General features: G+C 41.2%; 1 protein-coding gene across 1 annotated transcript; it reads right to left on the minus strand.

The window, feature by feature from the left end:
* Positions 1–20: 20 nt before the first annotated feature.
* Positions 21–27,776, minus strand: LOC137124631 (son of sevenless homolog 1-like). Its single transcript, XM_067499735.1, is given in 24 exon segments — positions 21–496; positions 499–946; positions 2,356–2,477; positions 4,912–4,956; positions 7,090–7,363; positions 7,886–8,002; positions 8,094–8,266; positions 8,360–8,477; positions 8,725–8,887; positions 9,078–9,197; positions 9,294–9,516; positions 9,797–9,900; positions 10,530–10,646; positions 12,233–12,314; positions 12,748–13,409; positions 18,902–19,029; positions 19,922–20,020; positions 21,008–21,118; positions 21,206–21,349; positions 21,448–21,657; positions 22,489–22,653; positions 23,874–24,005; positions 25,944–26,069; positions 27,029–27,776. Coding segments are annotated over 24 exon segments (4,086 nt in total). The 5' UTR covers positions 27,116–27,776; the 3' UTR covers positions 21–380.
* Between the last annotated feature and the right edge of the window lie 125 nt (positions 27,777–27,901).

Genomic DNA, 27,901 nt, shown 5'->3' on the forward strand with positions numbered 1-27,901 from the left:
ATAAATAAATAAAAAGACAGTTTTACAGTTGTGGTCCAGCTCAGTGGTACAAACTTCTTTATTCCCTTGCTTTTTAAAGAATCAACACGTTTCATTAACAATCAAACAGGTCTACCAGAACCACCACAGTACCTCTGTGGTTCTGGTCCAGTACCTGAAGGCTTCAAACACACCTCAGACCTCCGATCCACTTCAGTCTGAGGACTGTATTACCCACAATCCTCTTCGTGAGTTCCAGTCAGGTATGATCAGTTCTCCACAATCAGTCGAGCACATGATCAGTTTTATTTTGTAGGTCTGGATCAGATCCGAACATTCTGATCGGTCAATCATATTTAAAATCCACCATCCTTTTGGTTCTGATCCAATCAACTGTAATGTTACTTGTGTAGCCCCGCCTTCTCTATAGGCTTTCCCATCAGCTGCAACTCCCTCCCACTTCCAGGAAGTCCAGCCTTTCCAATCACAGTGCAGGGGGCATGTCCAGCAGGGGGGGATGACTCAGAGACTCCCTCTTGTAGGTCTTTGGAGGGAGTTTGGGGACACCATGTCGGGGAGGTACAGGGGGGCCGTCCAGGGGGAGGAGGGGGAGTGGTGGGGAGGTAAGGGGCATCTTTCTGGAACTGGGGGTGGGACTGGGAGTGACAGGGGGCAGGGATGGAAGAGTTGGTGAGGAGGAGGAGGCGGGAATGGGGGCGGAGCTGATGGTAGGGGAGGAGGTGGTGGTAGAAGGGAAGAAGGCCTGAGGCAGCAGGTCATAACGGGGGCGGCCCTGAGGGGGGGGGAGGAGGTGAAGAGGAGAGCTAAGGGGCTCCCGAGGAGGCAGAGAGGGAGGGCTGTCAGGGGGAGATGATGATGACAATGACGAAGAATAACGAGGGGGGAGCAGCTTACAGGTGGGCTGACGAGGAGGCACTGCGGGGGGGCTGTCCAACTTTGACACCATCTGATGGGGAAATAGAAAGTCAGGGGAGGACAACACAAAACTCTAGTCTGACTCAGGTTTTCTGTCCTGTTTTAGTTTTGTTTCTTGCTGCACTGTCCTTTTGTTTGTACTCTATACCATACAATTGATTAAAGAACAAGAAAAAAAAACACTATACACTGATGTATGGAAGGAAGAAAGAAAGTGTAGTTCATAGCTTAAAAACAATGGTAGTACAACATTTGTTCTGACATTTGCTTTGGTTTGGTTTGGTTTTGTCTTTTGCCTTATTTTAGGTCTGTATTTTGCTGCATTTTTGAATTTGTTTTTTTGCCACATTTGCCAACATTTTAGTTCAGCCTTTATAAGGTAAATGTCAGCACTTGTACAGCACTTTTTAACCTTATTGATACCCTAACTGCTTTACACTGGTTCTCCTTTACACTCTCACACACACGCCAACAATGGGGCGGCTGCTATGTAGCAGACCTGCACTCACACGGAGCAACTAACTTGGCATTCATTGTTTTGCTCAAGGACAGTTAAGAGGATGCAGAGGACAGAGTTAGATGGAGGAACATCATTCACTGTGACTCCTGAAACGAGGAGCCAGGAATCGAGCCAACCACCCTGGAATCGGTGCGTGACTGCTGTACCTCCTTAGCCACCCTTTAACTTATTTTAGGTCTGTCATTTGTCATATTCTACTTTTAAGTCTAGGCTTAAAACCTTCCTTTTTAATAAAGCATATAGTTAGTTATAGTTATGCTGCCATAGGCTTAGACTGCTGGGGGACCCACCCCCCAATGCACTGAGCTCCTTTCCTCCTCTTGACCATCTCTCCTCTCACCCCGCAATTGTCACCACTGTATGTCATTAACTCTGTGTGTTTTCTCCCGTAGTTGTCTTTGTCCTCCTCTGTCCCCATCTCTCTGTCCCTTTCTGCAGGTGTCCCCCGGCTTTGAAGCTGTGTGTCTTCCAGCGTGCAGCTACTGGTCCTACCAATCTGCCCGATGTTTTGTTGTTGCTTTTTGCTGCTCTGTTCTTTTCTCTCTCCCCTTTCCACTCACCCCAACCGGTCGAGGCAGATGGCCGTCCACCCTGAGCCTGGTTCTGCTTGAGGTTTCTTCCGTTAAAGGGAGTTTTTCCTCTCCACTGTTGCCTATGGCTTGCTCCAGGGGGAATTGTTGGGTTCTCTTTATATATCTTTATAATCTTGACTTTATTCTGTAAATAAGTGCCCTGAGATGACTTTGTTGTGAATTGGCGCTATATAAATAAAGTTGAATTGAATTGAATATTATAATCCTATCTTTAGTCCATTATAGTCATGTCTTCAGTCAGTGCCCCAGCTCTTGGACACTGTCGTATTTAGAGGTTAAACACATTGAATGAAGTGCCAGGTATACAATTGTTTTTGTATTATTTACCTTGGAGGGCGAGGATTCAGCAGGAGCTGAATCTGGTCGTCTGCGTGGAGGAACAGGAGGAGGAACAGGAGCATCCTCTAAAGCTCGACTGAAACTTACCATGGAGGAAACCGAGGATGACCCTGAGACAGGATGCAGAGATTAGAACAACAAACAGGAAATAATGCACTGATGCCCAACCACCCTTTACCTCCTAACCTGAACCACCACAAGAATTTCCAATCCCCAACCCACACCCGATTCTAATCTGAATCCAGGACACACAGAGCCGACTGCCAGCTTGCGTCAGGCTGTCGATAAGCATTTGTTAGCCTATGCGGTGTGTCTTGCACCATCAGCACTAGTCAAACCTGTGGCGGATGCTTTTTTTTGGGCCATTCAACATAGGTGGGTGCCAGTAAAAGTGTTCCGTTCCAAAACCATTCAGTGTTTATGAAGAGACATGGTATTAACAACATCGGTACAGTATGAGTAAGGGTGGTGTGAAAATCCTAAGCCAACGCTGCTTTGTTTGTACATATGTAGTCCCAGTTTTCCACTTTCTCTTCTTTTAATGCAAGTGCAGAACGAACAGTGCAGCATGCTTGTTGGCTCTTGTCTTCTCAATTTGTTCAAGCACCACTTGTAGGACTAGAGAAGGACTAGTGCTGAAACATTGGAACACATTGCCAAGACTAGGCTGACAGATGCCCCCCGACACTGGTGTGTCATGGCCCTAAAACCAAACAGACAGCTGAAGGTGTGAGTAACACAGACAATGAGGGCCATACAATAAACTCGCACAAACAGATTTGCTCTTAACTGCCACATACGAGCGATTTACAAGAATGTGTGTCATTTACCAATTTTTTCAAATTTCCTCAAACAAAATTCACCAATGGTCAGGACCTATCATATGCGTGACAGACAACTCATCCCCACAGGGGGCAACACATTTGTTTAAGTTCAAAATTGTGACGACCTTATCTGAGCGTATTTGGAATTTCAATAAGATACACAAATTAATTTAATTAAATGCACAGCACTAGGTAGATCAAACTTCATACTCATTTAACATTCTGTTCACCATATTATCATCCTGGCGTGCCAATGTAATGAGAGGCATTTTAGATTATATGATTTTATTTTAGTTTTTTTCCTGTAGTTAAAATTCCCTCCTATTGCTACTGAGCACGGTCTCTCATTGACTCTGGGTTTGAATGTAGGTCACTGCTAAATCTAATAACTACTTTAGATGGAGTGTTCTTCACTCTAATATCTTGAATGCATCGGGTTTAGTTCAAGGAGTGCTTTGCATTAGAAAGATGTTTTTTCACATGTAACTGTTTGCAGCCCGAACTGTTCCCTATTTATTTCGATCACAGTACAATGCAACTTTGAAATGTAAAATTAGTATTTCCTAATTGATTCTTTGTATTCTTTTACTTCCATTAGTTGAATGTTAAACTTCTTTTTAGATGATTTCTGACAGCAGACTAGAAGCTCTGCTGTGTGAAATTTTTCTTCTTGCTCAACACTTTTGTGAGTATAAAAAAAAAAACAAACAAGTGTAATAAGCAGCCTTATATAGGAATTGTAGTGGGCGGCTGTAGCTCAGTTGGTAAGGGCAGTCGTCCACTGACCACAAGGTGAGTGGTTTGATCCCCGGCCCTGGCTATATGTCGAAGTGTCTCTGGGCAAGACACTGAAACCCTAACAGCCCATTCCCCTCCTCAGCTGTGCAGTGCCGGTCCATGCCCAGTAGAAATTAGGGAGGGTTGCGTCAATAAAACTGTGCCAAATCAACATGCGGACAATGATCCGCTGTGGCGACCCTGAACTCATGGGATAAGCCGAAAGGACAAAAAATAAATAAAAATAAAAATATATATAGGAATTGTAGTGATGCTGAAAGAGATACTGATCAAATCTCATGAATGCAAAGCTCCTCCTGAACAGGTGTCACTTTTCACCCTGAAATGACCAATTTAGAGATATAAGTCAAGAAAACAAGAAGTTTCTTGATTGAAGCCCAGTGTCCTTGTAACAATGGTATAAAACTTAAACTAGTCCTCACAAAGATCGCTATACCCACTCACACACCCATTAAAGTAAGGAGACCTGGAGGAATCTGGTAAATGGACAGGACAGCATCAGTCTGTGGTCAGGCACATCAGAACTGTCTGAAGTAAACAGAGCGTCCACTTTATTAGGTGCACCTCAGGATGTTCAGATATATTCAGAATATTGAGTGCCTCATAGTTACAGGAAGAACTACAACACATAGTCCAAAACAACATCATATAATAAAGTGACTACATGGTTTAGGTTCACCCTCACTATGGCCAATTGATTCACAAACTCAGCTATCACCTGAGTGTTACCCATGGAGATGGTCTTTATAAAAACATTGTGGTAGGATGTGGTGTGAGACAGAGAGGGATTGATTAGTCCTGATGTCAGATCAGGTCTCTGACAGAAACATCATTCCATCTCTGCAGTGACAGGCACAGGTGAGCCAGACAGGTGAGTGTGAGGTACGGCAGATGTACAAAGAGACAGGGGGGTCATACTAACGTGGACCGTGAGGCAGAGAGACCACAGCAAAGATACTGTCGCAGGCTGCAGAATGAAGAGGAGAAACACCATGAGAGCAGAAAAAGGGGGAACAATTTTTACACTGTCAGTTCAAAGTTGGATTATTGTAGTGTTTTTCTTACATTTTTAAAAAAAGATCTTAAGTCGGTTACTTCACGCAATCCCATCATGCATCAGTGTACATAATTGGTAGTCATTCCAGGTCCTCAAGGGCTGCAGTAGGGCAAGTATAGTTTAAAAACAGAGTTACAGCCCTCAAGGACCTTGTATAAGTGCAAAGGCACTAGATTTTATTCCTGTAGCGATTCTTAAGATCACAGTTACAGCTGTCAGACAAACTCACCCACAACCACAAGACTAACACATGGCTACTTGTTCTAAATCCAGAAAGTTATTTAACACTTTTCTCATGTCCGGATGTGCTAGAATTCTCATACACTCATCTAGCTATTGAAAACAAATGACCACCTCTGCTGCACAAAAACTTAATTTTTAATCTTTTTCTCAGGAATAAACATTATGGTGTCATCAGTCACCAGTTGTAAACTGTACTATGGATGTAACCAAAATATTGGCTCCCCTTACACACCAGATCGTATTTTTTAACATTAACAGAGTGTGAGGATTCTGGAGTCTCCAAATTTAGTACACTTTACTATGTGGGGATTTTTATTATGTATCAGCAGTATGTTTGCGTGTGTGCATGAGGTGACACACAAAAGCTACAGTGCTGTAACTGAAAATTACTGTGGTGTCATTAACCCATCGAAAAACTAGTGGTGAAACAAGTTACAAGATCTCTGGAGCTGTCTTGGTATACAAGATCTAAACCTTGTATGGAGGGGTGGGGGTAAACCGCTGCATTTTTAATTGGGTCTTGAGGCGGTGCAGGAAACTGAAACTGTGAACAGAATTATTGAGTGTAAAATGAGCAAAAGCTCAATAATGCGGATTCACGGTGTTATATGTAATGGTAAACATGTGTATTACTAGGATCCAACAGCTTTGTAACAAAAAAAAAAAAAACTGCATTCTGCTGGTTGAACCCCCTTTCAGAAATGCACAGCTTTCCACATCTGATGGCAACTGAACATGCCAGCTTCATGTCTGAATGACCAACCTGTAGGGCTGTGCAAGTAATCAAATTTTAATTTTAATTACACTTACTGTTTCCAATCATCATGAAAATGAAATATGTGTTTTATATTTATAACAGCAAATTGACACTAGTCAATGGTCTGGGTTTGGACCCAAAGAGGCATTTATCTAGACTGCAAAGTATTTCAGGTTAAGGATTATTTTGAGAGTCTTTTGAGGGTCACAGTGAAGCCACCTTGGCAGAAATGTATGGATGCTTCTCTTGTTGCATTTTATCCAGTCAGTCAGGAATTCATTGCAAGCATTCATTAATTTACTGCCATGAAACTACAGATCAGGTCATCAGTCTGTTATCGTTTTTAGTTAAATGCAGGGAGCAGATGTCAAACCGTACTTATTTGCAATTCATACATTTTCCTAAAGTATATGCTTTAAATATTCAGAATCTTATCTTTTAGAATCTGTGTAGTAAGAGGTTTACCAGGCTAAAAACTACCTGATCCTATTGTTCTTATTAATGAAAGTGTTAAAATGCCGACTCTTTGTGATCAGTAGATTAGTTTTCCATATAGGTTCTTGGTTAGGTTTTATCCAAAACTAAATTGATTAAAACTAAAACAGAAACTAAAATAATTTTGCATGTGTGCTACATATCATGCACGTACGGGGGCCCTTTGCATCATGGTTGTGGGCATGTATGTCTAAATGATGCTGTACGGAACATTAACATAAAAGTTAAAAACCCGTTGTTTTAACAAAGTTAATGAAGGGAACAATGTTACAGGTCCCAGGTCTGAAAATATCTATTTTTTTTTTGTTAACAAATTTAGTGTAACAATAAAAAGAGGGGCAGCTGTAAGAGGGGTGCAGACCCACCCAACAACACTTAGTCTTGATCGGATGTCTGATCAGCTGAAAACAGGAGTATTACTGTGAGCTCGGTGACTGCTTGATGAGCAGGGTTAGTGTGAGCCCTGAGAGGTGGGGATGTTAGAGCACTCCATGTCCCACATTTGTCCAAGATGTCAAAGTAAACCAAGTGTGAGAATCAGGTCTTACTGGAGTGGAAAGGGCTGCTGGGGCCCTGCGGTGAGTCGAACACGCTGCCTACATCAGTGGAGCTGGAGGCGGCGGAAGCGGGGGGTGGAGTCAGGGGAGTGCGGGGAGAGTTAGGAGCAGACGCGGCCCCCCCCTCAGCCTCATTGTCAGGGATGCGGCTGTAGCTTATCTTCCTGGGCTCGTTCTGTAGCGGTGTAGGATGCCGCATTGTGCCAGGCCTTGCTGAGGTGGGACGGATTCCTGGAGACTTCAGAGGACAGGTGTACTTCTTTGCCTAGAGGATGGGGTGGCAAGGGTTTTAGACTGACTCATAAATAATCAAAACCTGCTGAACATGACCAAAACAGATGCCAGATCAACAAGAACAACAGAACTCAGACTGAATAGCTTCTACCTTTAAACAATCATCAGATTTAATATAACCCATTAATGTGTTAGCAAACAGCTGCCTGCAACAGAAATGAGCGGAGAGTTCAACAGGCTTCTATTGTCTCCTTTGAATTAAACATTTTCATTTCATTATTTGGCAGATGCATGTATCCAGAGTGAGGGACACACACAAGAAGCAACTTGGGGATCAAGTTGCTTTTTGCCCTAACCCTAACCCTAACCCACATGTGGATGGAAAAGATGGGAACTGAACCCCCAACCATGCAGTTGTTGGACAAACTGTTAACCTCCCGAGCCACAGCAGCCCCACAACTATCATTTACATGTTTAGATATAACTATCCGACTTAGAGGTGTTAAATAATGCTGTTATTACATTGATTCTGTCTGTCAGTGGTGATACTTACAAATCGAGGTAATGACCGAGCATTTCGAGGTTCAATCTCCAGAGACTTGTTAAATAGATGATCTGCAAAGTCCTTCTCTGACATGTCCTCCATCGGGTTTAGGTTCTCAAAGAACTTCTGCTCAACAAAATCAAAAAGAAAAAAAAAAAAAGGTGTGAGCTGCTGCACCTTGGGGATGAACAGGAAGTGAGCTTGTGGTCAGACTGACCCTGATGTCGTTCTCCACTCTCAGACAGTATGGTTGGTTCTGGTACTGTTGGATCTCGCCTGTGATCTCTGCCACTTTCCGTCTCTTACTGAAATTGATCAGATCTTTGCCGTGTCTGCGTAGGAAGTCGGGGTTTCCCTCCTCTGTCTTCAGAATGTTGGTCAGGTAGATACCTGTCAGACGGGTGATAATTTAAACCTCACAGGTGACCGGTTTGTCTTTTGAATTTTACTTTTATAAACACCTGACAGGGTTTTGTGTATTACCGAAGAAGGGGACGCAGGGGGGGTTGATTGAACGCAGTTTGGCTAAATACTTCTTGTAGTGATCTTCACTCAGCTCATGAGCTTCCTCCAGGATTTTTCTCTGTCGACTTGGAATTTGCTGAAAACCAAACAATGGTTATAAAATGTTTAAGAAGATTTTACACAAGCAGTTGCCACTACATCTACAGGCAGAATCCAATGCTAAAGTATCTTGAAGTGTGATGTTGGCAGCTGGATGATGGCTCAAAAAATCTCTATGCTCTAAATCTCTCTGCTCTAACTGACTCCCATTTAAAAAACACATAAATAGTCTCAGTCTCTTAAGTCAGGATGAATGAAAGTTGAGATTTTGTTCTTTTCAGTACCTCAAAAGTGTGGTCCAGTCTGTAAACCGGAGAGGAGTTCATGCCGCTGACAACCTCCAGAACTCCATTAAAATTGTTGAGTTCCTGAAAAACCTGCAGGATCTCAATGATCCGAGAAACTACAGCCACTCGCTCCTCAAGGTTCTCAGTTTCCACAATACACCTGCAGACAAAACACACCTCACTGCAGCTGCTGCACAGGTGGCTCCACCTCCTTGAGGGGGTTGACATTGACATTTGGAGAACCACAAAAAGTTTAAAACCAATAGATGCAATCTAGGTGTAGATGGTGATGGTTTAAAGTGAGCTGGAGCTCTGTTGACATCTTTGGTGATGTCAGAATGAGGTCTTACTTTTCGAACCACAGGGTGAGGTTGGTCGTGTGTCGGATCATTCTCAGTAGGTTGGGGGAGTGTATCTCTTTGTCATCTTTGGTCCAGACACTGCCAACCAGCTCTGACGGCTGTACTGCCCTGCAGAGGATCAGAGAAGTGCGTGAAAAGGTCAGACAGGTGTGTGAATAATGTATGAGAGGTTATATAGGTGTGACCATTCAGACAGGTCTGTACCTGTAAAAGTCAGACTCGAGTAGGGTGAGTTGGCGTGCAATCTCGATGGGGTGAAGTGTCATGAGATCAAACTGCTCCATGTTTCCTGGTTTACAGATGTGCCACTCGATTGGAGGAGGAGAGTTCTGGAAGGTGATGCTGTGACTAGGCACACTCACTTGCACCTGCTTCTTCCTCTGGATGATTTTTGTGATTGACTCTACCCACTTCCTCATTGCCTTACCTGAAATGTGTGAAATTATCTACTGGTAAGAGTCTTCAGGTGCATAACTGATATCAGATGCAGCTGAATGTGTTTAGACAGATATGTATATCTGACTGAAGATACCCAAAAGGGCTTTCAGATGGGTCTGTACTTCTCAGTGACAATAACTGACTGGCAATCGGATGTATACAATTGCATACCTCTGAATGATGACAATTGATAGGTGTTCAAACTGGTACAGTTGCGTACCTCTGACAGACAATAACCGATGGGTGTTCAGACAGGTACAGGTGCGTACCTCTGACTGAGGCGATGAACTCCTCCAGTTGTCTAAGCAGGTCAGCGTCCCTCTCAAAGTCGTAGAAGTGATGCTCCACCCAGTGTCGACACACATTCAACACTCTGCAAGAGGAGGAAGTTACACCTAAAGGATTTTATCAGTGTCTGTTTCTGTTAAACTCAACAACTAAAAAAAGAAATCAACATTTCATAATATCTCTCATGATACCAGTTATACCCAGGATTCTTTCAATGATTTTGAGAAAAAAAAAAAGTAAAATAAAGTGTCAACTATAACACTTTATTTATATAACGCGCTCTAACCATAATAACCATAATATGTGATGGTCTGGAAACGCACAACGGTGATGATTCTGGAGATGGTCTGAACTGACAGAATGACAAAAAAATGTTAACAAACCTAAAATGACTTTCCACAATGCTTCTGGGAAATTGTTCTGTGGTCTGATGAATCTAAAAATTAACTGTTTTCAGCACTATGTGCAGCATACAAAAGAACCACACACCAACAGTAAAGTAGAATGAGCATCAGGATTTGAGCCTTCGCTTTCACAATGTCAGACTCAAGGAAAGTTTGACATTGTGCAAGTAAAAAACTTTTTTCCCCCCCACTTTTCAACAGCACTGCGAGTGTGAATCTGTTCAGTCAAGACACAATATATTATTTGTTACTCTCCCCCTGGTCAATGAGCTGCAGTGTCTGCACCCCTTTACCAGGTGTCCCTCTCTACCTGAGTTGGACTGGTTGAACAAACTCTTTGCGGAAACGTTTGAGTTCAGCGCTGAGAGGCTGTTCTCCTCCTTCCATCTGATCAACATCACTTGGTTTTGGCTCTGGGATCTCAAACCTGAAAGAGCAAAAATAACAAGAGTCAGCATAGCCACTCCGAGCAGTGAGCAGCTACACAGTCCCACACACAGTAAATTGTGATGCACTGTGTACAGAGTTGGTAGAAGTACACAAACTCAGTCCTCAAAAAAGCAAGTATTGAAAATATAAAATTCTCCACTATGAGTACCACTTCAAATCTTTTACTCAAGTAAAAGTTCTAAGCAGATGATCTACATTTTAAATAAAATTCAAGTACACAGTAAAAGTAAAACTACTTCACTAATAAATTCACTATTTTAAACAATACAGATAATAGTAAATAGCCCAACATGTATTGAGTTGACATGAGTAATTTATAAAAAAAAACCAAATAAAATAAAATAAAAAAGGATAATAGATCATTGTGGGCAAAAGTGGAGCTATTTTTATAAAAAAACAAAAACAAAGCAAAAAACTATCACATTTCGATATTAAAATCACCAGGTGATATTAATGTTGTGGCTAATCAGTGTATATAGACTTGTCTCCATCAGATCAGAAAAAGTGAAGAGGTACAGAGAATGGGAGGTAGAGCCTTTAGCTATCAAGCTCCTCTCTTGTGGAACCAGCTCCCAGTTCAGATTCGGGAAGCAGACACCCTCTCTACATTTAAGTCTAGGCTTAAAACCTTCCTTTTTAATAAAGCATATAGTTAGTTATAGTTATGCTGCCATAGGCTTAGACTGCTGGGGGACCCACCCCCCAATGCACTGAGCTCCTTTCCTCCTCTTGACAATCTCTCCTCTCCTCTCATCCAGCAATTGTCACCACTGTATGTCATTAACTCTGTGTTCTCTCCCGTAGTTGTCTTTGTCCTCCTCTGTCCCCCTCTCTCTGTCCCTTTCTGCAGGTGTCCCCCGGCTTTGAAGCTGTGTGTCTTCCAGCGTGAAGCTACTGATCCTACCAATCTGCCCGATGTTTTGTTGTTGCTTTTGTTGCTCTGTTCTTTTCTCTCTCCCCTTTCCACTCACCCCAACCGGTCGAGGCAGATGGCCGTCCACCCTGAGCCTGGTTCTGCTTGAGGTTTCTTCCGTTAAAGGGAGTTTTTCCTCTCCACTGTTGCCTATGGCTTGCTCCAGGGGGAATTGTTGGGTTCTCTTTATATATCTTTATAATCTTGACTTTATTCTGTAAAGTGCCCTGAGATGACTTTGTTGTGAATTGGCGCTATATAAATAAAGTTTAATTGAATTGAATTGAAATTGAATTGAAAAAATTGAATAGAAGACTGACATTTGGAGAAATCATTGGATTTTGGAGAGTTTCCTTTATATTGGTGATATGTTAGTTTTCTGGTTCTTTGTTCATGTTTTTAAATGTATTTTATAGTCTGGCTTCAACACAAGAAAAACATTATGTCAAGTGACATTTTGATTCAGTGATTTTTTGGCTAAATCACTCTAAAAAAATTTTTATCAATTAACTGAATCAATACTAAGTAATCTGTTCAAACATCATCACCATGGTTCTAGTTTACTGAGAGGTTTTTATATTTTCACCTGTACGGCATGTGGGAGTGTTCTGATTGGTGAGTGATTGGTGATATCAGACAGGTGAGCTTACCTCTCCATAAGCAAGTCCAGCAGCTCCTGAGGTTTACAGAAAGACCTGTAGGTGGTCAGAAATGTCCGGACAAAATTCGGATCTGAAAGTGAACAGCAGACAAGATTAACTTTGTCCAAACACATGTTCATAGTTTAAAGGTTTTAGCCTCCGGCAGAGAATAGAACCTGAACCAGTTTTGCTCAGACCAAAATCAGAGACTGAAGACTGAAGTTGTTTTCTGTGCAGTAATCGTCTTGATTACTGCAAGGCTTTGTTAATGGGGTTCCCGGTATGCATAGTAAAACCCTTGCGGATGATCCAAAATGCGGCATCAGGCCTCATTTTTAAATCAGCCAAAAGTGACTCATATACCATTCTTTAGATCTTCGCTTTGGATAAACGCGTCTGCTAAATGACTAAATGTCTAAGAAGTTTATTTAACCTATAGTTGTTCACCTTTGGACAGATCATGTAGCACGGCAGTTGAAGTGTAATGATTTCAAATTTCACTTGTGTGTGAAGTCAAAACTTACCTGCGTACATGTGGAAGGTGAGCCTCTCAATTAGTTTCAGGACTGTCCCTGCTTTGATGATGGGTATCCCGGACTTGGACTGGACGTTCTCCTCGAACACAACATTCTCCTCTGAGTCCGGCTCTGAGAACCGATATACCTCGGCCCCCGGCAACCTCATCTGCTCATCCTTTTCCTCCTGCAGCATGGCTGAGTCCAGCATGCGCTCCAGCGTGCTGCGGTACTGCAACGAGATCAGCGCTGCCATCCAGCCATTTTTCTCCTCAGCAGACTTGGCAGCAAACACCACACTGTTCCCATCCTTCAGGATGATCTCAAAGGCATGCCGGTACTCTCCTTCCTTGTCGTCCTTGTCATTAATTTGGACTTTCCTCATGAAGAACTTTTCTTTTAGACGGTACTCCGCAGTAGAGCCAGCGCCAGGGAGCCGTGGCGGGCCGTGATTGGACTTGCAGCAAATCATAAGCCCGTCAAACAAGAAGATGTGACGTTCGTGTTTGGCACCCACACGGGTCAGCGTGCCCTCCATTATGAACTCATTGCAGCACTGACCTATGTCCTTCCCCTCCCAACCATCAATGTTCTTCTGGATCTCGTTCATCTTCTTGATGGCCAGGTGCTTCCCCTTCATCTGCTGGCTGTAGAACCGACACGCCGACTCGCTGCAGACCACAGAGGAAAGACGAGAAGAGTTATAAGCTTGAGGGGATTGGTATTCATGTTTTACCTAAGATTTGTTCTAAAGTTGTTTACAATCTAAACCATTTTTTCTTCCATTACGCCCCTGAACTTCAGCCTGTGACTAAACAGCTGTTAAAATCCAGAGACCGGTTGCAGAGTCTGCTACAAGCTTTATTCCAGCATCAGGTTTTCAGTTTTATGTTGAACCATCAGCAGCGAGAATGGGGGGGGGGGAAATGGAAAAAAAAAAAAAAACACACACACAACAGGAAAAACTGGTTTATACAGGAAACAAAGACTAGATAGCAGTAGAGGGCCATCGATGTACTTTTCTGCCCTGGGTTTAACCTATCAAGACTAAAAAAAGGCTCCGATCAGTTAACTGAGGCTTGTATTGATTAATTTTCGAAGGCTTCTTAAGATTCTAGGTATTAAATTTCAGGATTAGTACAGTAGTTACTAAAGTACAGGACTACTTGGGAGCATTAACACATCTGGACTTCAGCAGCTTCTCCTGCAGCAGCCTTACTGCTTACAGACCTGATCTACTGAACTGGAACTAAGGTTAAACCTAAAACTGAAGTACTAAGATCAGCTTCATACCTAAGAGCAGCTACAGCATCAGCTCTCCCTTCTTAACCCAGAGGACTGAACACTGCTCAGCTAGGTTCAGTTTAAAAGGTAACACTTTACAATAGGGTAGATTAAATAGCATTAGTCAGAATAAAGAGAGGGAGTGGCATTGGCGAGAACAAATACCTAAATCAGAGAAATCAAATAGTCTTTTCTGATCATTACACTGTGGTTACATTCTAAGACACAATGAAACATGGTCACACCTCCACAAAACCCTGCAGGAAAAACTTTATATGAGCACAACTGAAGTGCGCATTTTTCTTCTCTGCTCCTCTGTGGCCTCTTTTTTTCTGCAGGTGTGAGAACGAGCAGAACCTGAAGCTGGATGCATGTAAGGTTTAATATGCAGAGCATTGACATTAGGTCTGACAATATGATTTTGTGCTGTTAAACAACTCCACACATAAAAGGAAAGTAAAGTATATTGATGGGCGGTTCCAGTTTTTTGGCCTCAATTTCAAATACAAAAAAAGTGTTAAAATAATTTTTACTATAATTCAGAAAAGCAGTATTTATGAAAATAGCACAGTTTAACTTTGTCTTTCATAACTGGCACGCATATCCTGTTGTATGTGTCATCAGCATAAACAGCCTGTTAGAACAACGTCCCAGAGGGTTTGCACTTGACACAGAGGGGATCATATAATTTCTACGTAAGAAATACATCTTTAATAACATTCCTTTTGTTTTACTTGACCATCACATTGAATTTACCAGCCTAAGGTGCGGCATAACAAATAAAATACCCCAAATTTGTTTGTGCATGCACGCAAAATCTCTATTACCCTCCTACTACCGTCCCTGAAAAATATTCTAGGGGAAACACTGTAAGGTATTAACTTATACATTGCTTAACACCTTTAAATGCTTACAAACATTTAGTGCAACATTAAGGAATAAGTAACTGCTAAAAAAGTGCATTACATAACATTATTTCAAGGTGTACATGCTAATAAAAGTCCTTTGTAATATGATTAAATAGTTTATTTAGATTTACATGAATGTAATAAGGTTCACAGATGTGTGTATGCTTGGTTTCATTATCTCCATTTACATCACATCGCATCAGTGATTTATTTACCAGGTCAGCTTACACACAAAGGAACTTACAGCATTACCTCTATTCTAATTCCAAGAGGATGGAAAAGGATTTTTAATCATCCATGCATAAGCCATTTTACTAAATGGAAAGTTGCAGTACCACAAAAATTTTTTTTTTTTTTTTTTTACTGAAACCTAATAAAACTTGAAAAATACCTACCAATGAAATAAGTAAGAAATGTTTTTTGTTACTTCTAGTCTGTTGTTTAACTTGCCGATGTCACTTCCTTTTTATTAAGATGACAAAGAAACCATGCCTCATATGCCTCAAATTACATACGATGTGAATCCATTTCCACTGGCTTCATTGGAGAAGACCAAGTTGTGTGCGGATGCAATCACCACTGATAAGTATTATTTTTAGTTTAGTTGGTTTATTTTCTGTCCAACTTGATCCTCTGATACTTAGGCAACAGAAAACTCATGAGGTCAAGGCAGCTGCAGTTTTTGAAGCCAGTTGCAGTTGTTCTACCGGTGTAGTAACTGTAAATCCTAAGGGAACAATGAGAATTGCCTGGGTCTTACTTGACCTAACAGCTGATTGGCTCAGGGGTTGGGTCATGAACATTATGTTTTATAGACCTATAGAAGTTTCCTCTTTTGTTAAGTGTAAAACATTGTAATTTTATTAGTTGGTTTGGTAAAATCAAAAGGATGTTAAAAGTGTTACATTTTTGAAAAAAAAAATTTTTTTCTGTGATGTGACATATGTTTTTTTTATATGTAGAACAAATCATCGTAATAGCAGATGGTTATGATGAATTGATTTTAATCGCAATCTTTCACTAATGTTTAATATCTATGTTATTAAATTCACAAAGAGCATTAATAAATGGTTAAAAAGTTAAAAAGAAATGCTATTTTTAATCCAATTATTAGGTGTTACTTGAGGAGTTTAGGGATGTGCATAAACTCAAATAATTTTTTGAAAGATTTATTTTTACATCATATAAACTAACATCAACACACTTTATCTCTATGCGCTACACACAGAGCACATGGCCAGGTAAGAGATACATAAGCAGCAGACTCAGCTAAACAAAACAAAGTGTTGCCTTATTTTGCTCAGTTGGACAAGAAAACGGAATGCTATCTTTCATGAGTGTACCAGCAAGATCAACGTCACGATTATTTGAATAACTGACTTTAAATGCTGTGATTATTTAGCCTCAAAAAAGTTAATTCTAATGCCCATTCCTAGAACATGTACAATAAGACTCAAAGTGCATTAATAAATTGTTAACTCTAATCAAGTAATGCTTATTAATTGTTCTGTTACATTTATAAAGGGTTACCTGAAGAATACATGTTACAAAGGTAATTAATAAAATGGGTAATTATGGTTAAGTAATGCATTTATTAAATGTTAAGGAATAACTCTATGCAACAAAGATTATAAAGAGCATTACTAAATGCTTATACATGATAGATAGATGGAGAAAGAGATAGAAAGAGAGCAAAACCTCTACATGAGGACACCTTTGAATATGTCCACTGATCTCAGCTTTTACCACAAAGATGTAAGTGTGCTGATGGCCAAGTAAGTAAAAATTAATTACCCATCAACATTTATTAAAACTGTTGTTTTAATTAAGTGGCTTAGCTGTGAACATTATTATGTACATGTTAATTCACATCAAACTTTTGATTAAATAGTAACACAAGACCGGATTATTATATAAACCATTAATAAAAGGTAAAGCAGTTTGTTGCTTATTAACGTATCGTTACATATTGCTTAATAGCTGCGTTTTAAACCAGTAAGTAATGTATAAGTCGATACCTTCGTAACCATAAAAGCTATTAGAAAATGATCAGTTGTTGCTGTAGTTAACTTAGTTCATGCTTGTTATTGCACTGGGTAATCCTAGTCTACCCTTATTGTAAAGTGTTAACAGCTCAAAACATACACACAATCTGTAAGACTGGATCACTTCCCTCTATAAATAAATCAACAAGTGTAGTTTGTTCAACTTGATTATGTTCTCACATTTCAACAGAAACAAACATTGAACTAGAACACACAAACACAGCTCTTTTACTTCAGTAATAAACACCATAAACTCCATAATGAACAAGTTACCTACGTTTTCATATCCACCTGCCCTTCATCCCCTGTTGTTCGTCTTCTCCTTCAGTTTTATATAAAGCAGCAGCAGTTATTTTTTTTCTACTCCAAGTTAGTTTCTGACAGAGAACAATAAGCAGCAGTAGCAGCACCGCCCAGATCCTAACGCTCCAATCTACCCCCCCCCCCCCCCCCCAGTCTATTTTAGTCCTGGGGGAAGCAGGGAGGATGGGAGGGGTCCAGTGTTTGTCTGTTTTTGTGGCTGTTGAGGCTTTCTACCATCTCAGTGAGGACTTGTGGACACTGCTTCTGTCTAACCAGTGACTACAACAGCTCTGTGTCAGACCCTAGACAGAAAAGTTCTCCATAAACATGACCCTGTCTCTCAAAGAAACTGAAAACCATAAATGCATGGTTGTTCTCACTAGACTCACTGCAGGGTCCTGGGTACATTTTAGTTTTTCAAGGCAAAATCCTTTCAGATCTTTACAAACTGCTGATCTAGGACTGAACAATGTAGAAAAATAATTTTATTAAGTGTTTTTAGTGCTGTACTGTGCTTGCAATTTAACATGATTTTTTTCAAAAGTCCTACATCTACTGTATTATTAGGTGCAAATAAACTATAACTCTTAACACCCAGCATTGCACAGAGTACCATAAACTACTCCTTCATGCTTGTAATGCATATTGCAAGCCTGTGCAGTTAGAAAAATTGCCTATACAATTTAATTCATTCCACCATACTAGTATTAACTTCTGGTATTAGTTTCCTTTTATATTTTTATTTGTTACCAACTCTCTCCATTGATCAATCTTTAACTGAAGTGATGCACTCACACCATTCAGCCACAGATGCCTGTCAGCTGATACCCATCCCACCTGACCCAAGCAGCATTTGGAGGTTGCATTAGCAGATGTGTATTTACTCCTAAACTTGTCAAACACAGCCCTGAGAGGCTTTTTTTAAATGCTGTAGAGTTTTGTAGCGTGTAAACTTGTTTAATTACTTCAGCACCGGTACTGCTGGGCACCCTCTAATTTGAATCCAAAATATATAATTAAGACTACTGATGTAACTTTAATCTCTTGCTTAGTGTGGTGGCATGCCTGTTGACATTTTAACTACATTTATTAGTACTGCAGTTAAACTTATGAGTTCTAAACTTTCTTAATCCACTCTCACTTACTTCCTCTGCAGGCAGGGATGGCAGATCTCTGCCCTTAAATCCTTTGTGAGTGCTTCTCTTATTATTATAGCATAAAAGAAAACGAAAATCTAAACATAGCTTTGCAATTTCGAAACTTTGTTTAATTGCAATTTGACTTGAAATGTATAAATTGTTAAGCCCTATTCTGATACCAGGACAGGGTTCAGGGAATGTCTTCACAACAATGGAAGAACTAAAAAATTAATATGATTTCATTGTTTGTTCCTCCAGGTCCCCAGAATATTGAAGACCAGAAAACCTGTAGAACCAAACCTGGTGGAAGACTTAGACCTGATGGAGGAAATAGATCTAGATGTTTTTGAATGCAGATAATTCTTTTTGTTTTATTTGTTTGTAAGCAGATGGAACTGCAATCTACTGTTGTCTATACATGTGTTATCAGGTGTACCCAGATGTGAGCAGGTGTGGACAGATGTGTACAGATGTAGGAAGATACCTAAGCCTTCTCTTGGCAAGGCTCCTGGAGCAGATCCTCTCCATGCTGCTCTGCAAATTGAGCAGAGCTGTGATGGCCTGTTTCAAACACTCTTTATCCTCCTCATCCTCACTCTTCTCCTCCAGTTGCTACGAAAACAAAACAGAAAGGGTGAGATGGTCATGTGACTGCTGTACACCTGTACTTTCTTTAACAGACTGAAGTTTACTGTTAACATATGGAGAAAACTATCACACCAGGGACCGGTAAAAAGCCGTTGCTACACAGAAAATTGCAGGACCAACTGTGTACCAGAGCCAACCATGGCCCAAATACAGTTCTGATTTACACATCCAACCAGTTATTGGATCATGTAGACAGACATATAGTCTGAACTGGTCTGTGCTGCTCCTCCAGAGTCCAGGATAAAGCTCCGCACCCTGCCCCCTCTCATCTCACAATAATCTGCAGAACATGACTGAAAGTATTTCAAGGATTTAACCTCTGCTGGGATTAAGTAGCTTACAGCTGCTTGGTGCAAAGTCCTAGATCAGAGCTGGGCCCACAGAATATGGGTCTGACACTGGGAAACCAGGGTGGTGCTCAGTCGGGCAGACTGGTCTATAGACTGGACTGAAGCATGCAATGAGGTTAACGGAAATCTCCGGGTAAGAAATGATGAGGTTGCACATTTAGTGTGAACTCTTATTTAAAGGTTAAAAGGTCTCTGTACTGTTCTACCGCGGGCACTGATCTGAGAATGATGAGGTTGCACATTTAGTGTGAACTCTTATTTAAAGGTTAAAAGGTCTCTGTACTGTTCTACCACGGGCACTGATCTAGAGTACTGGTTATGGTCTAAAGCTGGATGTTGTAATGAGGTGGCAGTGCAAGTGTTGCACAGCTGTGGTAACGTTGTGCTACAGGTACAGGACAGGTAACGTACAGTATGTAGAACAGGTAATGTACAGGTATGGTACAGGTAATTTTGACGTGATGTACAAGTAATGTAGAACTGTGATACAGGTGCAGCAGTCTCACCTTGAGGATCTCAAACAGGTGCAGACAGTGGTAAACAGGAGTCAGCAGCAGTCTGGGTAGAACGTACTGAACAGCTTCTTTAAAACCTTCGCAGATGGACTGGAGACACAGAAACAGCTTCTTCACCTCTTCACCATCATCATCCTCACCAGTACCATTTTCTCTACCAGGTGTGTACCATGATCTGTATGCTCCTTAAAAATACTCTATGACACAGATTTACTTTATGTCTCTAAACACCACAAACATTATCCTCAGCTGGTGTTTTACTGCTGAATGTTATTAGGCTTGTTCAAAATGAACTGCACCTCACCTGAAAAAAATGACAACAGCAGCGTCAGCAGCAAGGTCAGTGATAATAAGCTGTCGTCAAAATGAACAGTTTCCATATTAAATAAAATATCACCAAATAATTATTAAGTTATGAAGATGTGAACATAATCTTTAACTGTTCAATCTTGTATGTGACAAAGACATTAAAAATTACATTTTATGGATTTCATATATGTGCAAATGTTAATCTAAGAATTTTCACATGCCATTTACCAAAACATTTTTATTTCATATGCTACAGAACTAGATTCTTAGCACAACACTGTGTGAGAACCATCTGTAATAGTCAGACTCTAGAAGGTATTTTTTTATTCTGTTTACTGATTAAACCTTTATAGTGAAAAAACTAATGAAATCTAATAATTCACATTAAACAAGAGCGAGAACTTTGTCTATAAAACATCATGTTGTTGACCTGAACAAAACATTAGGATATGATGGCAAACACCTGCCTCTAACCTGATTTTAACAGCTGACAAGTTCAGCAGTATGCGTAGAGCAAATGTGGGGCCTGAGTCCGATAGCTGCAGTTGCCTTGATCCCACAGTAATACCGTTGCTTACATATGTGTAGTGTCAGAGCAAGAAGGAATAAAGTCTGACAGAAATATAACTGACGTGTAACTGTGCACTGATCACCAGTGATTTACAGACTTGTAGGTTTAACTTGTCGCAGATTCAGATTTTTTTTGTTTGTGAATTGTTCAGCTCTCTCCTTACTGCTCTGATGTCACAGTCAGGGGGCACAGCTTACCTGCAGGTGGAAAGAAGCTCCAGGTTTGGACACCTGACTCAGGAAGTGTTCATGGAAACCAGAGCGCAGAATATCCTGACCATACGTCTCATAGGGGTCAAAAGCAAGCTCCTGTCAATCAAAATCGCACATCAGAGATAATCAGCACAGGTACAAGAGTACACCGGCACAAGTACTCAGAGATACATGTCTACAGACCTCAGCCAGGTCCTCAAAGCAGCTTCCCACCAGAGGATGAGGGCTGCCTTCATCTGTCATCTCCACCGTGTCCTCAATCAAGCCCAACAACTTTACAGTCACCTCATGGATATCGACAATCCGACTGAAAATACTATCTACGTCCTGAACAACCAGAGACAAATTAATGAGACGTATTAGGCAGATTGATCAAAGTGATCAGACAACTGAAATTCTTCAGATAGGGTTTGCCTGGTACACACATGCTGAGAGAACAGCATGGGGCTGGAGGTGAAGGGCTCTCTGAAGACCTTGATGATTAGATTAAGCTGTCTCAGGTACTGTCGACCGTCAGACATGAAGCTCCTCACTAGCTCATAATAAGTCTGCTCCTCATTTGCTGACGGCTCCTCATCCATTAAAGGAAACCCACCGATGTCCTCCTCGTCCTGGTGGAACATGTCCATCAGCACCTGCACACAGAGAGACAGAGTGAGACTGACAAGAAAGGTGACAGAGACAGGAATACTGACAATGCATTATAGTGTTTGTGTTACACTGTGTTGATAAAGTCATTAGGTATGGTTGTTGCACGCTCACTGGATACATTTAGTGCACTCTTGCCGGATACATTTTCATTTAGTCATTCTGCATTTATTTATCCAAAGTGACTTACAAGTGAGGTAGAAAGCAAGTAAAAATTCAAAGTCAACAAGAAGACATTAAAGCAAAGTTTTACGAGAGAAAAAAAAAAATCTGTTTCATGGGACACAAATGGTAGGGCAGGTAGGACAGATCGTGCAGAATTCAATAGCTCATTCCACCATTGTAGGACGGCTGAGCGGAAGAGTTTTGCTTTGGATTTTTTGCGACAACCAGCTGCTATTCTTTGACAGTGCAGTGGGCATAAGGGATTGCAGACCTGAATGAGTGTATACAGGTAAGAAGGTGCTGTTGAGTTGACCACTCTGCAGGCAAGAGTCAGAGCTTTTATACTAATGCGGGCAGCTACTGTAAGCCTGTGCAGAGATTGGAACAGTGATATGATGTGTCCTTTTTGGCTGATGCGTGCTCCTATATTTTGAATCACCTGGAGGGGTTTAAGTGTGCATGCTGGTCACTGCTTAAAAAAGGAAGGATATGTTCAATGCGCTCTTGCTGGATTTGATCACTGCGCAGTGTAGTGTATACTAGCGTGTGTATATCTTGTGAGCACACTGGCCACAATGATGTCTTTTGTAAGATGTAATGCACAGGTTTCTGTGTACTGCTGCAGGCATTACTGAGTATGATTGTGTGTATACCTTATCAGCACACATGGCCACGGTGATGTCCTGCTGTGAGATCTCATAGTGTCGAATGTTCCTGACATAGTTTCCAGCAAGTTTCAAGATGTCAGCAGAGATGTATTCCAACACCGCCACCATGTACACTGACACTTGGTGGTCAATTTTATAACCAAGCACCTCCTGCAACACAGGGCATTTTGGGAAGGAGTGAGTGTGAGGATGTTCATTTTTAATTATGCAGTGAGAGAGTGATATAGTGATGATGCACGGGTGATCTTATTGATGATGTTGATTGTAAAAAAATAAATAAATAATTAAATAAATTGTATTTGATTCAAAGGAAAAGTTATATATTTATACAAAACAAAATTGATGTCAAGGCACTTCAATTGATAAGGTTAAGAACTTTTGTTCTTAATGTGACACACAGTCTAAACTAATGTTATCTACTAATGTAAATAACAAACACTTATTGCTCCTGTTTTTTTATTTTAGTGCAGACTATTCATTGCTGCTACCCAGACAATAGAAGGCAGTAGGAAGAACATCCGCACCAGAGCAAGGGAAAGAAGAAGAAGAAAGAAGAAAACACTTTGGCTGGAGGTTTTTTCAAACATTGCCGTCCACTTTTGCAAGACAACATACCTAAAGAGATGTGACTTGGAGGTGGATATTGCAAATATGCATTTGGTTTGTTTGCCTTCACCTGTTTTGTTGAAATTGAAGAGTTGAGCCTAAGGCAATACGATACATAATTTCAGCATTGTCAATTCGATGTACGCATGCACATTCCCACCCCAGGACACGCAATATCCAATTAGACAAATTATTGGCACTATATGTAATTGTTTTAGAAATGATAAGGATGACGTTGATCAAAAACAGTTATATTGTATTGTAATGTATTAAACTACTTTATTTCCCCTTTCAAAACCAAATTAAAGTAGTCACAGAGCTCATTGCTTATGTGTTAGATGCACTGAAATCATTTGCATAGCCAGTGTTGGGCATGCGTTACAAAAGCGCTGTTCATTGGAAAATTTAAAGTGTCGCGGCAAATACATGTTTATTTTACGTATGTCCCTAATGTCTCTAGTCAGTCACTAGCTCCCCCTAATCCTTCTTCCTTATTAAAGGATTCAAGGACTCTAAACAGCTTTGGTCAGTTGACACACACAGACACACTTATGTAGACAGGCCCTCCTGACAAACAGCTGTACGGCGTAGTGGATATGTAGGTTGTTGTTTTGAACCAATAAGCAGATCCTAAGTTTAGTTTTTGATACGGGTAGCCAGGACTGTGCATTTTTTTGATAAGTTCTAATTTGGAACCAAGTTTCAATTCCAAACCCTAGCCTTTATCCATTGATGGTGATGACGCTGTGATCTTTGAGTGATACCTTCAGCAATGGGTGGATCTTGTCAACAGGCAGAGCCAGTGGGTTCCTTCTCTTCCTCTTCTCAATGGCAGCCTGAGCATCAGCAATGGCCCACTTATCAATTGGGTGAGGAAAACTCTTTTGTACTCGTTCCTGTAGAGAGGAGGTTGAAGACAGGTGAGGACGAGAACCACACTCATCTGGACTCAACATCTGGTCTGGTTATAGATCTTTCAGAATTTTTTTTGCTTTGAAGATACAAGTGTTGTTGATCACACTGCAGGACCGACCTGTCCTATGTTTTAATAGAGAACTAACTGAGGTCTGAACCTTAGGACAATTTATTTACAGGACAACAACATAACCTGTTTGCAGCTGACATGGTTTAGAATGGGGGTCACCAACCTTTTTGAAACTGAGAGCTACTTCTTGGGTACCGATTAATGTGAAGGGGAACCACTTTGATCAATTTACCGTTAATTATATGTTATTATTAATAATTAATTAAATTAAGGATATTCATCTATGTGAAGACACGGATCATGTTAATGATTTCTCACAATAACTATCAAATGTGATTTAAAAAAATATAGCAACAAAAAAATTAGATGCAGCTCATTGGTAAGTGGTGCTACGGTGAACTATTTTTACAACAGGCCCGCGGGCTACTCATGTGGTCCTTGAGGGCTACCTGGTGCCCACGGGCACCATGTTGGTGACCCTTGGTTTAGAATGTGAATTCCGTCTTTGTGTTTCCACAGTGTAGAGCTGTGGAGGAGAGTAACACAAAGAGGGAGTTTCTCACTGACGGTGTTGGTTACAGTGAATCTACGTGTGTTTATTCGATTTGGATGAAGACTGTCTGCTGCTTGTTGTGGGCTGTAACAGCAGGATTCTAAACCCTCTACACTTGTCGAGTGTAACGTTAATGTTTGGGAGGTCTTACTGGTCTTACTGGACTAGTTTTAACCTGCAAGTACTCTTATAAAAACAAAAATACGCAATTAATAAAAGAAAGGTTTAGATTCAAGGACTTAAATTCAGTTTAAATATGTTTTTTCATTCTCAGCTCACTCTGAATTATTAGTGGGGAGGAAACCCCAATCCCCCTACCTGTCTGACAGGTGTGTAACACAGGGATAGTGGACATCAACACAGCGACCACAGAGATGGCAGATTCAGTGTCAGGGTCATTGTCAGACAGGTAGGGGACAACTCTATGAGGGGTTGTTTCCTGCAGGTGTTTGTCTCAGTGTGATCATCTGACTCAACACATCACCAAACAGGAACACAGTACAGAGTGTGTGGGGGGGGGGGGGGGGGGGGGGGTCAGAGGTCAGAAGGGGATTTTACCCGAGAGCACCTCGTTATGTCACTGCAACCTCCATCAGCTGGGAACAAAAAGCAAATTGACCAATCACTCATCAGCCTCACAGTGATGTATGTCATCAGGTTTCATCACAGGTAAAATTAAAAAAAAAAATGTCAGTGTGTACTGTTTAAGTTATTTTATTTAAATTGAAATTAAATTAATCTTATTTGAACTAAAGTCAAAATTGAGAGTGATTTACGGATAAAATTTTTTCAGGATTGAAAAAAAATTAGAAATTTTGTTTATACATGTCTGTGCTGATAAAAACAGTTAAAATTTGTTTGTTTTTTTCTGTCTGTAGTAGTGATGTGTAACCAGTTAGGTAGAACCACTGGGACCTGTGACGACCTAGTTGAATTCTTGCTTCCTGGCAGCTTTAGACTTGGTTAAGGGTGGAATGAGGAAAATGTTACAGCTGCAAAGATAAATGTGTTGTTTCAAAATACTTAAGAAAAGAGGAATATCTTATCTGCACTAACTGACGGACACAAAACACGTATGAGGTTTTTATCTGATGATGTTTAAACTAAAATACACATTTCTGCTGTCTGCTCTTGGTCATTTAAATTTTTTTTTATCTGAGTTGCAGCAGCAGTTATATTAAAACTGAACTCAGTCTGTGATCACCTTGATTCTAACCAGTTCCCTCCTTCACCTTTAGAAGTTGGTCATCCTGTGACTCAGTAAAGTCTCAGTCTAGTTGTGTGTCTGTGACTCACCTCCACATCCTGCACGGTCCGGGGCTGAGCCTGACACAACATGCTGAGAAGAAGCAGAATCAGCTCCTCGATGTACTCTAGTGCTTCCTGCTGAGATACCAGGTTTGGGTGTACCTGGTTCAGTACCTGCAATGAGACCAGAGTTTAGATCAAGATTGGTCACCTGCTGCAGGGTCTGCAGAGGTTCAGTCTCTTATCCACAAAATCATGTCTCCTTACTGACAAGACCTGCGGGGCCCAGATCATCAGGACCAGAATATGGATCTGTCAGTCTGACCCAGCACAGTCTGAGTCTGTGCTGCCACCAGGTGGAGAAGAGCAGCAGGTGCAGCTTCTCCCTGCAAACGTGACAGTGTTTACAGTACCCCATATATTGTATTGTATTGTATTGTATTGTATGTATGTATGTATGTATGTATGTATGTGTATATATATATATATAATATAATATAATATAATATAATATAATATATATATATATATATATATATATATATATATATATATATATATATATATATATATATATATAGAGTGCACTACAAAGCATACATTTTATATTACTGTGCAACTACTAGTGATTATCGCATTTTATATATTAGTATATTCTGCAGGGAGGGAACCAGCAGGCCATGTACCTAGTGTATATTTTATTGAATATTTTGAGTAATACTGTTTAGAAGTACCTTCTTCAGTGATGGATCCAGCAGGGCATGTAGATTGTGTGTATTATTTTGAATATCTTAGGTAGTACTGAATATAAGTATCTTCTCCTGGGAGGGAACGAGCAGGGCATGTACATTGTGTGTATTATTTTGACTATCTTAAGTAGTACTGAATATAAGTATCTTCTCATGGGAGGGAACCAGCAGGGCATGTACATAGTGTGTATTATTTTGAATATCTTAAGTAGTACTAAATATAAGTATCTTCTCCTGGGACAGCAGGGCATGTACATAGTGTGTATTATTTTGAATATCTTAGGTAGTACTGAATATAAGTATCTTCTCCTGGGAGGGAACCAGCAGGCCATGTACATAGTATTTATTATTTTGAATGTCTTGAATAGTACTGTATAGAAGTACCTTCTCTAGGGAGGGAACGAGCAGGCCGCGCCACTTCGTAGCGTTGTCCTCGCTGAAGAAGTCGTACTGCAGAGGGATCGCCTGCATGGCTGCAAAGTCTGCGGGGTCCGAGCGCCGCAGCAGTACTGAAACCACGGGACCCCGGTTTACATAAACGTTGTGCGGCTATGTCCGGGTCCAGTGTGGACGGGCCGTTCCTCCGGAGCAGCCGCAGTCACTACGACCATCCTCGGCCGCGACACGGAGAGCTAGCTGTGTCCAGATATTTCACAGCTGCCTGTGAGCTGCGCAGCTGGCGGCCAACTATAGGGTGTAGTTCCGTTTACCGAGCCGCCGGCACAGTGGCTGTAAACAGGTCCATAAGAACGTTAGCGGGGCAGCGTGAAACGCTGGTGTCAGCCTGTTAGCTTATAGCCTAACAGCTAACGTTAGCCTCCGGCCGGTCACAGCTGCAGTAGACTATGTCAGCGGACGCACGATGAGGGTTACCTGGGTTAATGGTGTGATTCAGCGGCCTGACGGTGCTCTCCGTTCCGCTGACAACATTTTAAATGACACACCGACGCTCCGGTGGGGCGGCTCTAGTACTTTCACCGCGATCCTCCGACTCTGCTGTCTGTGCTCTCTAAGATAGCAGCTCACGTCCCGGCCTCCTGACAGGCGGACAGTCTCCGAGAAAACAGCCGGTAACGGTGAACGGCCGTCGGTTGTTGTTTCTCCGGTGTAGCGGTTGCGCATGCGCAATAGGCAGGTCCTGACGTATACGGGCGGGTTTCCGGAGTTGGTGTAGCTTTAGTAGTCTGCGCGTGGCAAAATGACGTCAGCTGCCCCGGGGTACATTGGCGGTACTTCAACTTATATAGCTAACACATT

Source organism: Channa argus, chromosome 3 (assembly GCF_033026475.1).
Source record: "Channa argus isolate prfri chromosome 3, Channa argus male v1.0, whole genome shotgun sequence".
In the NCBI taxonomy this organism is placed as follows: Eukaryota; Metazoa; Chordata; class Actinopteri; order Anabantiformes; family Channidae; genus Channa; species Channa argus.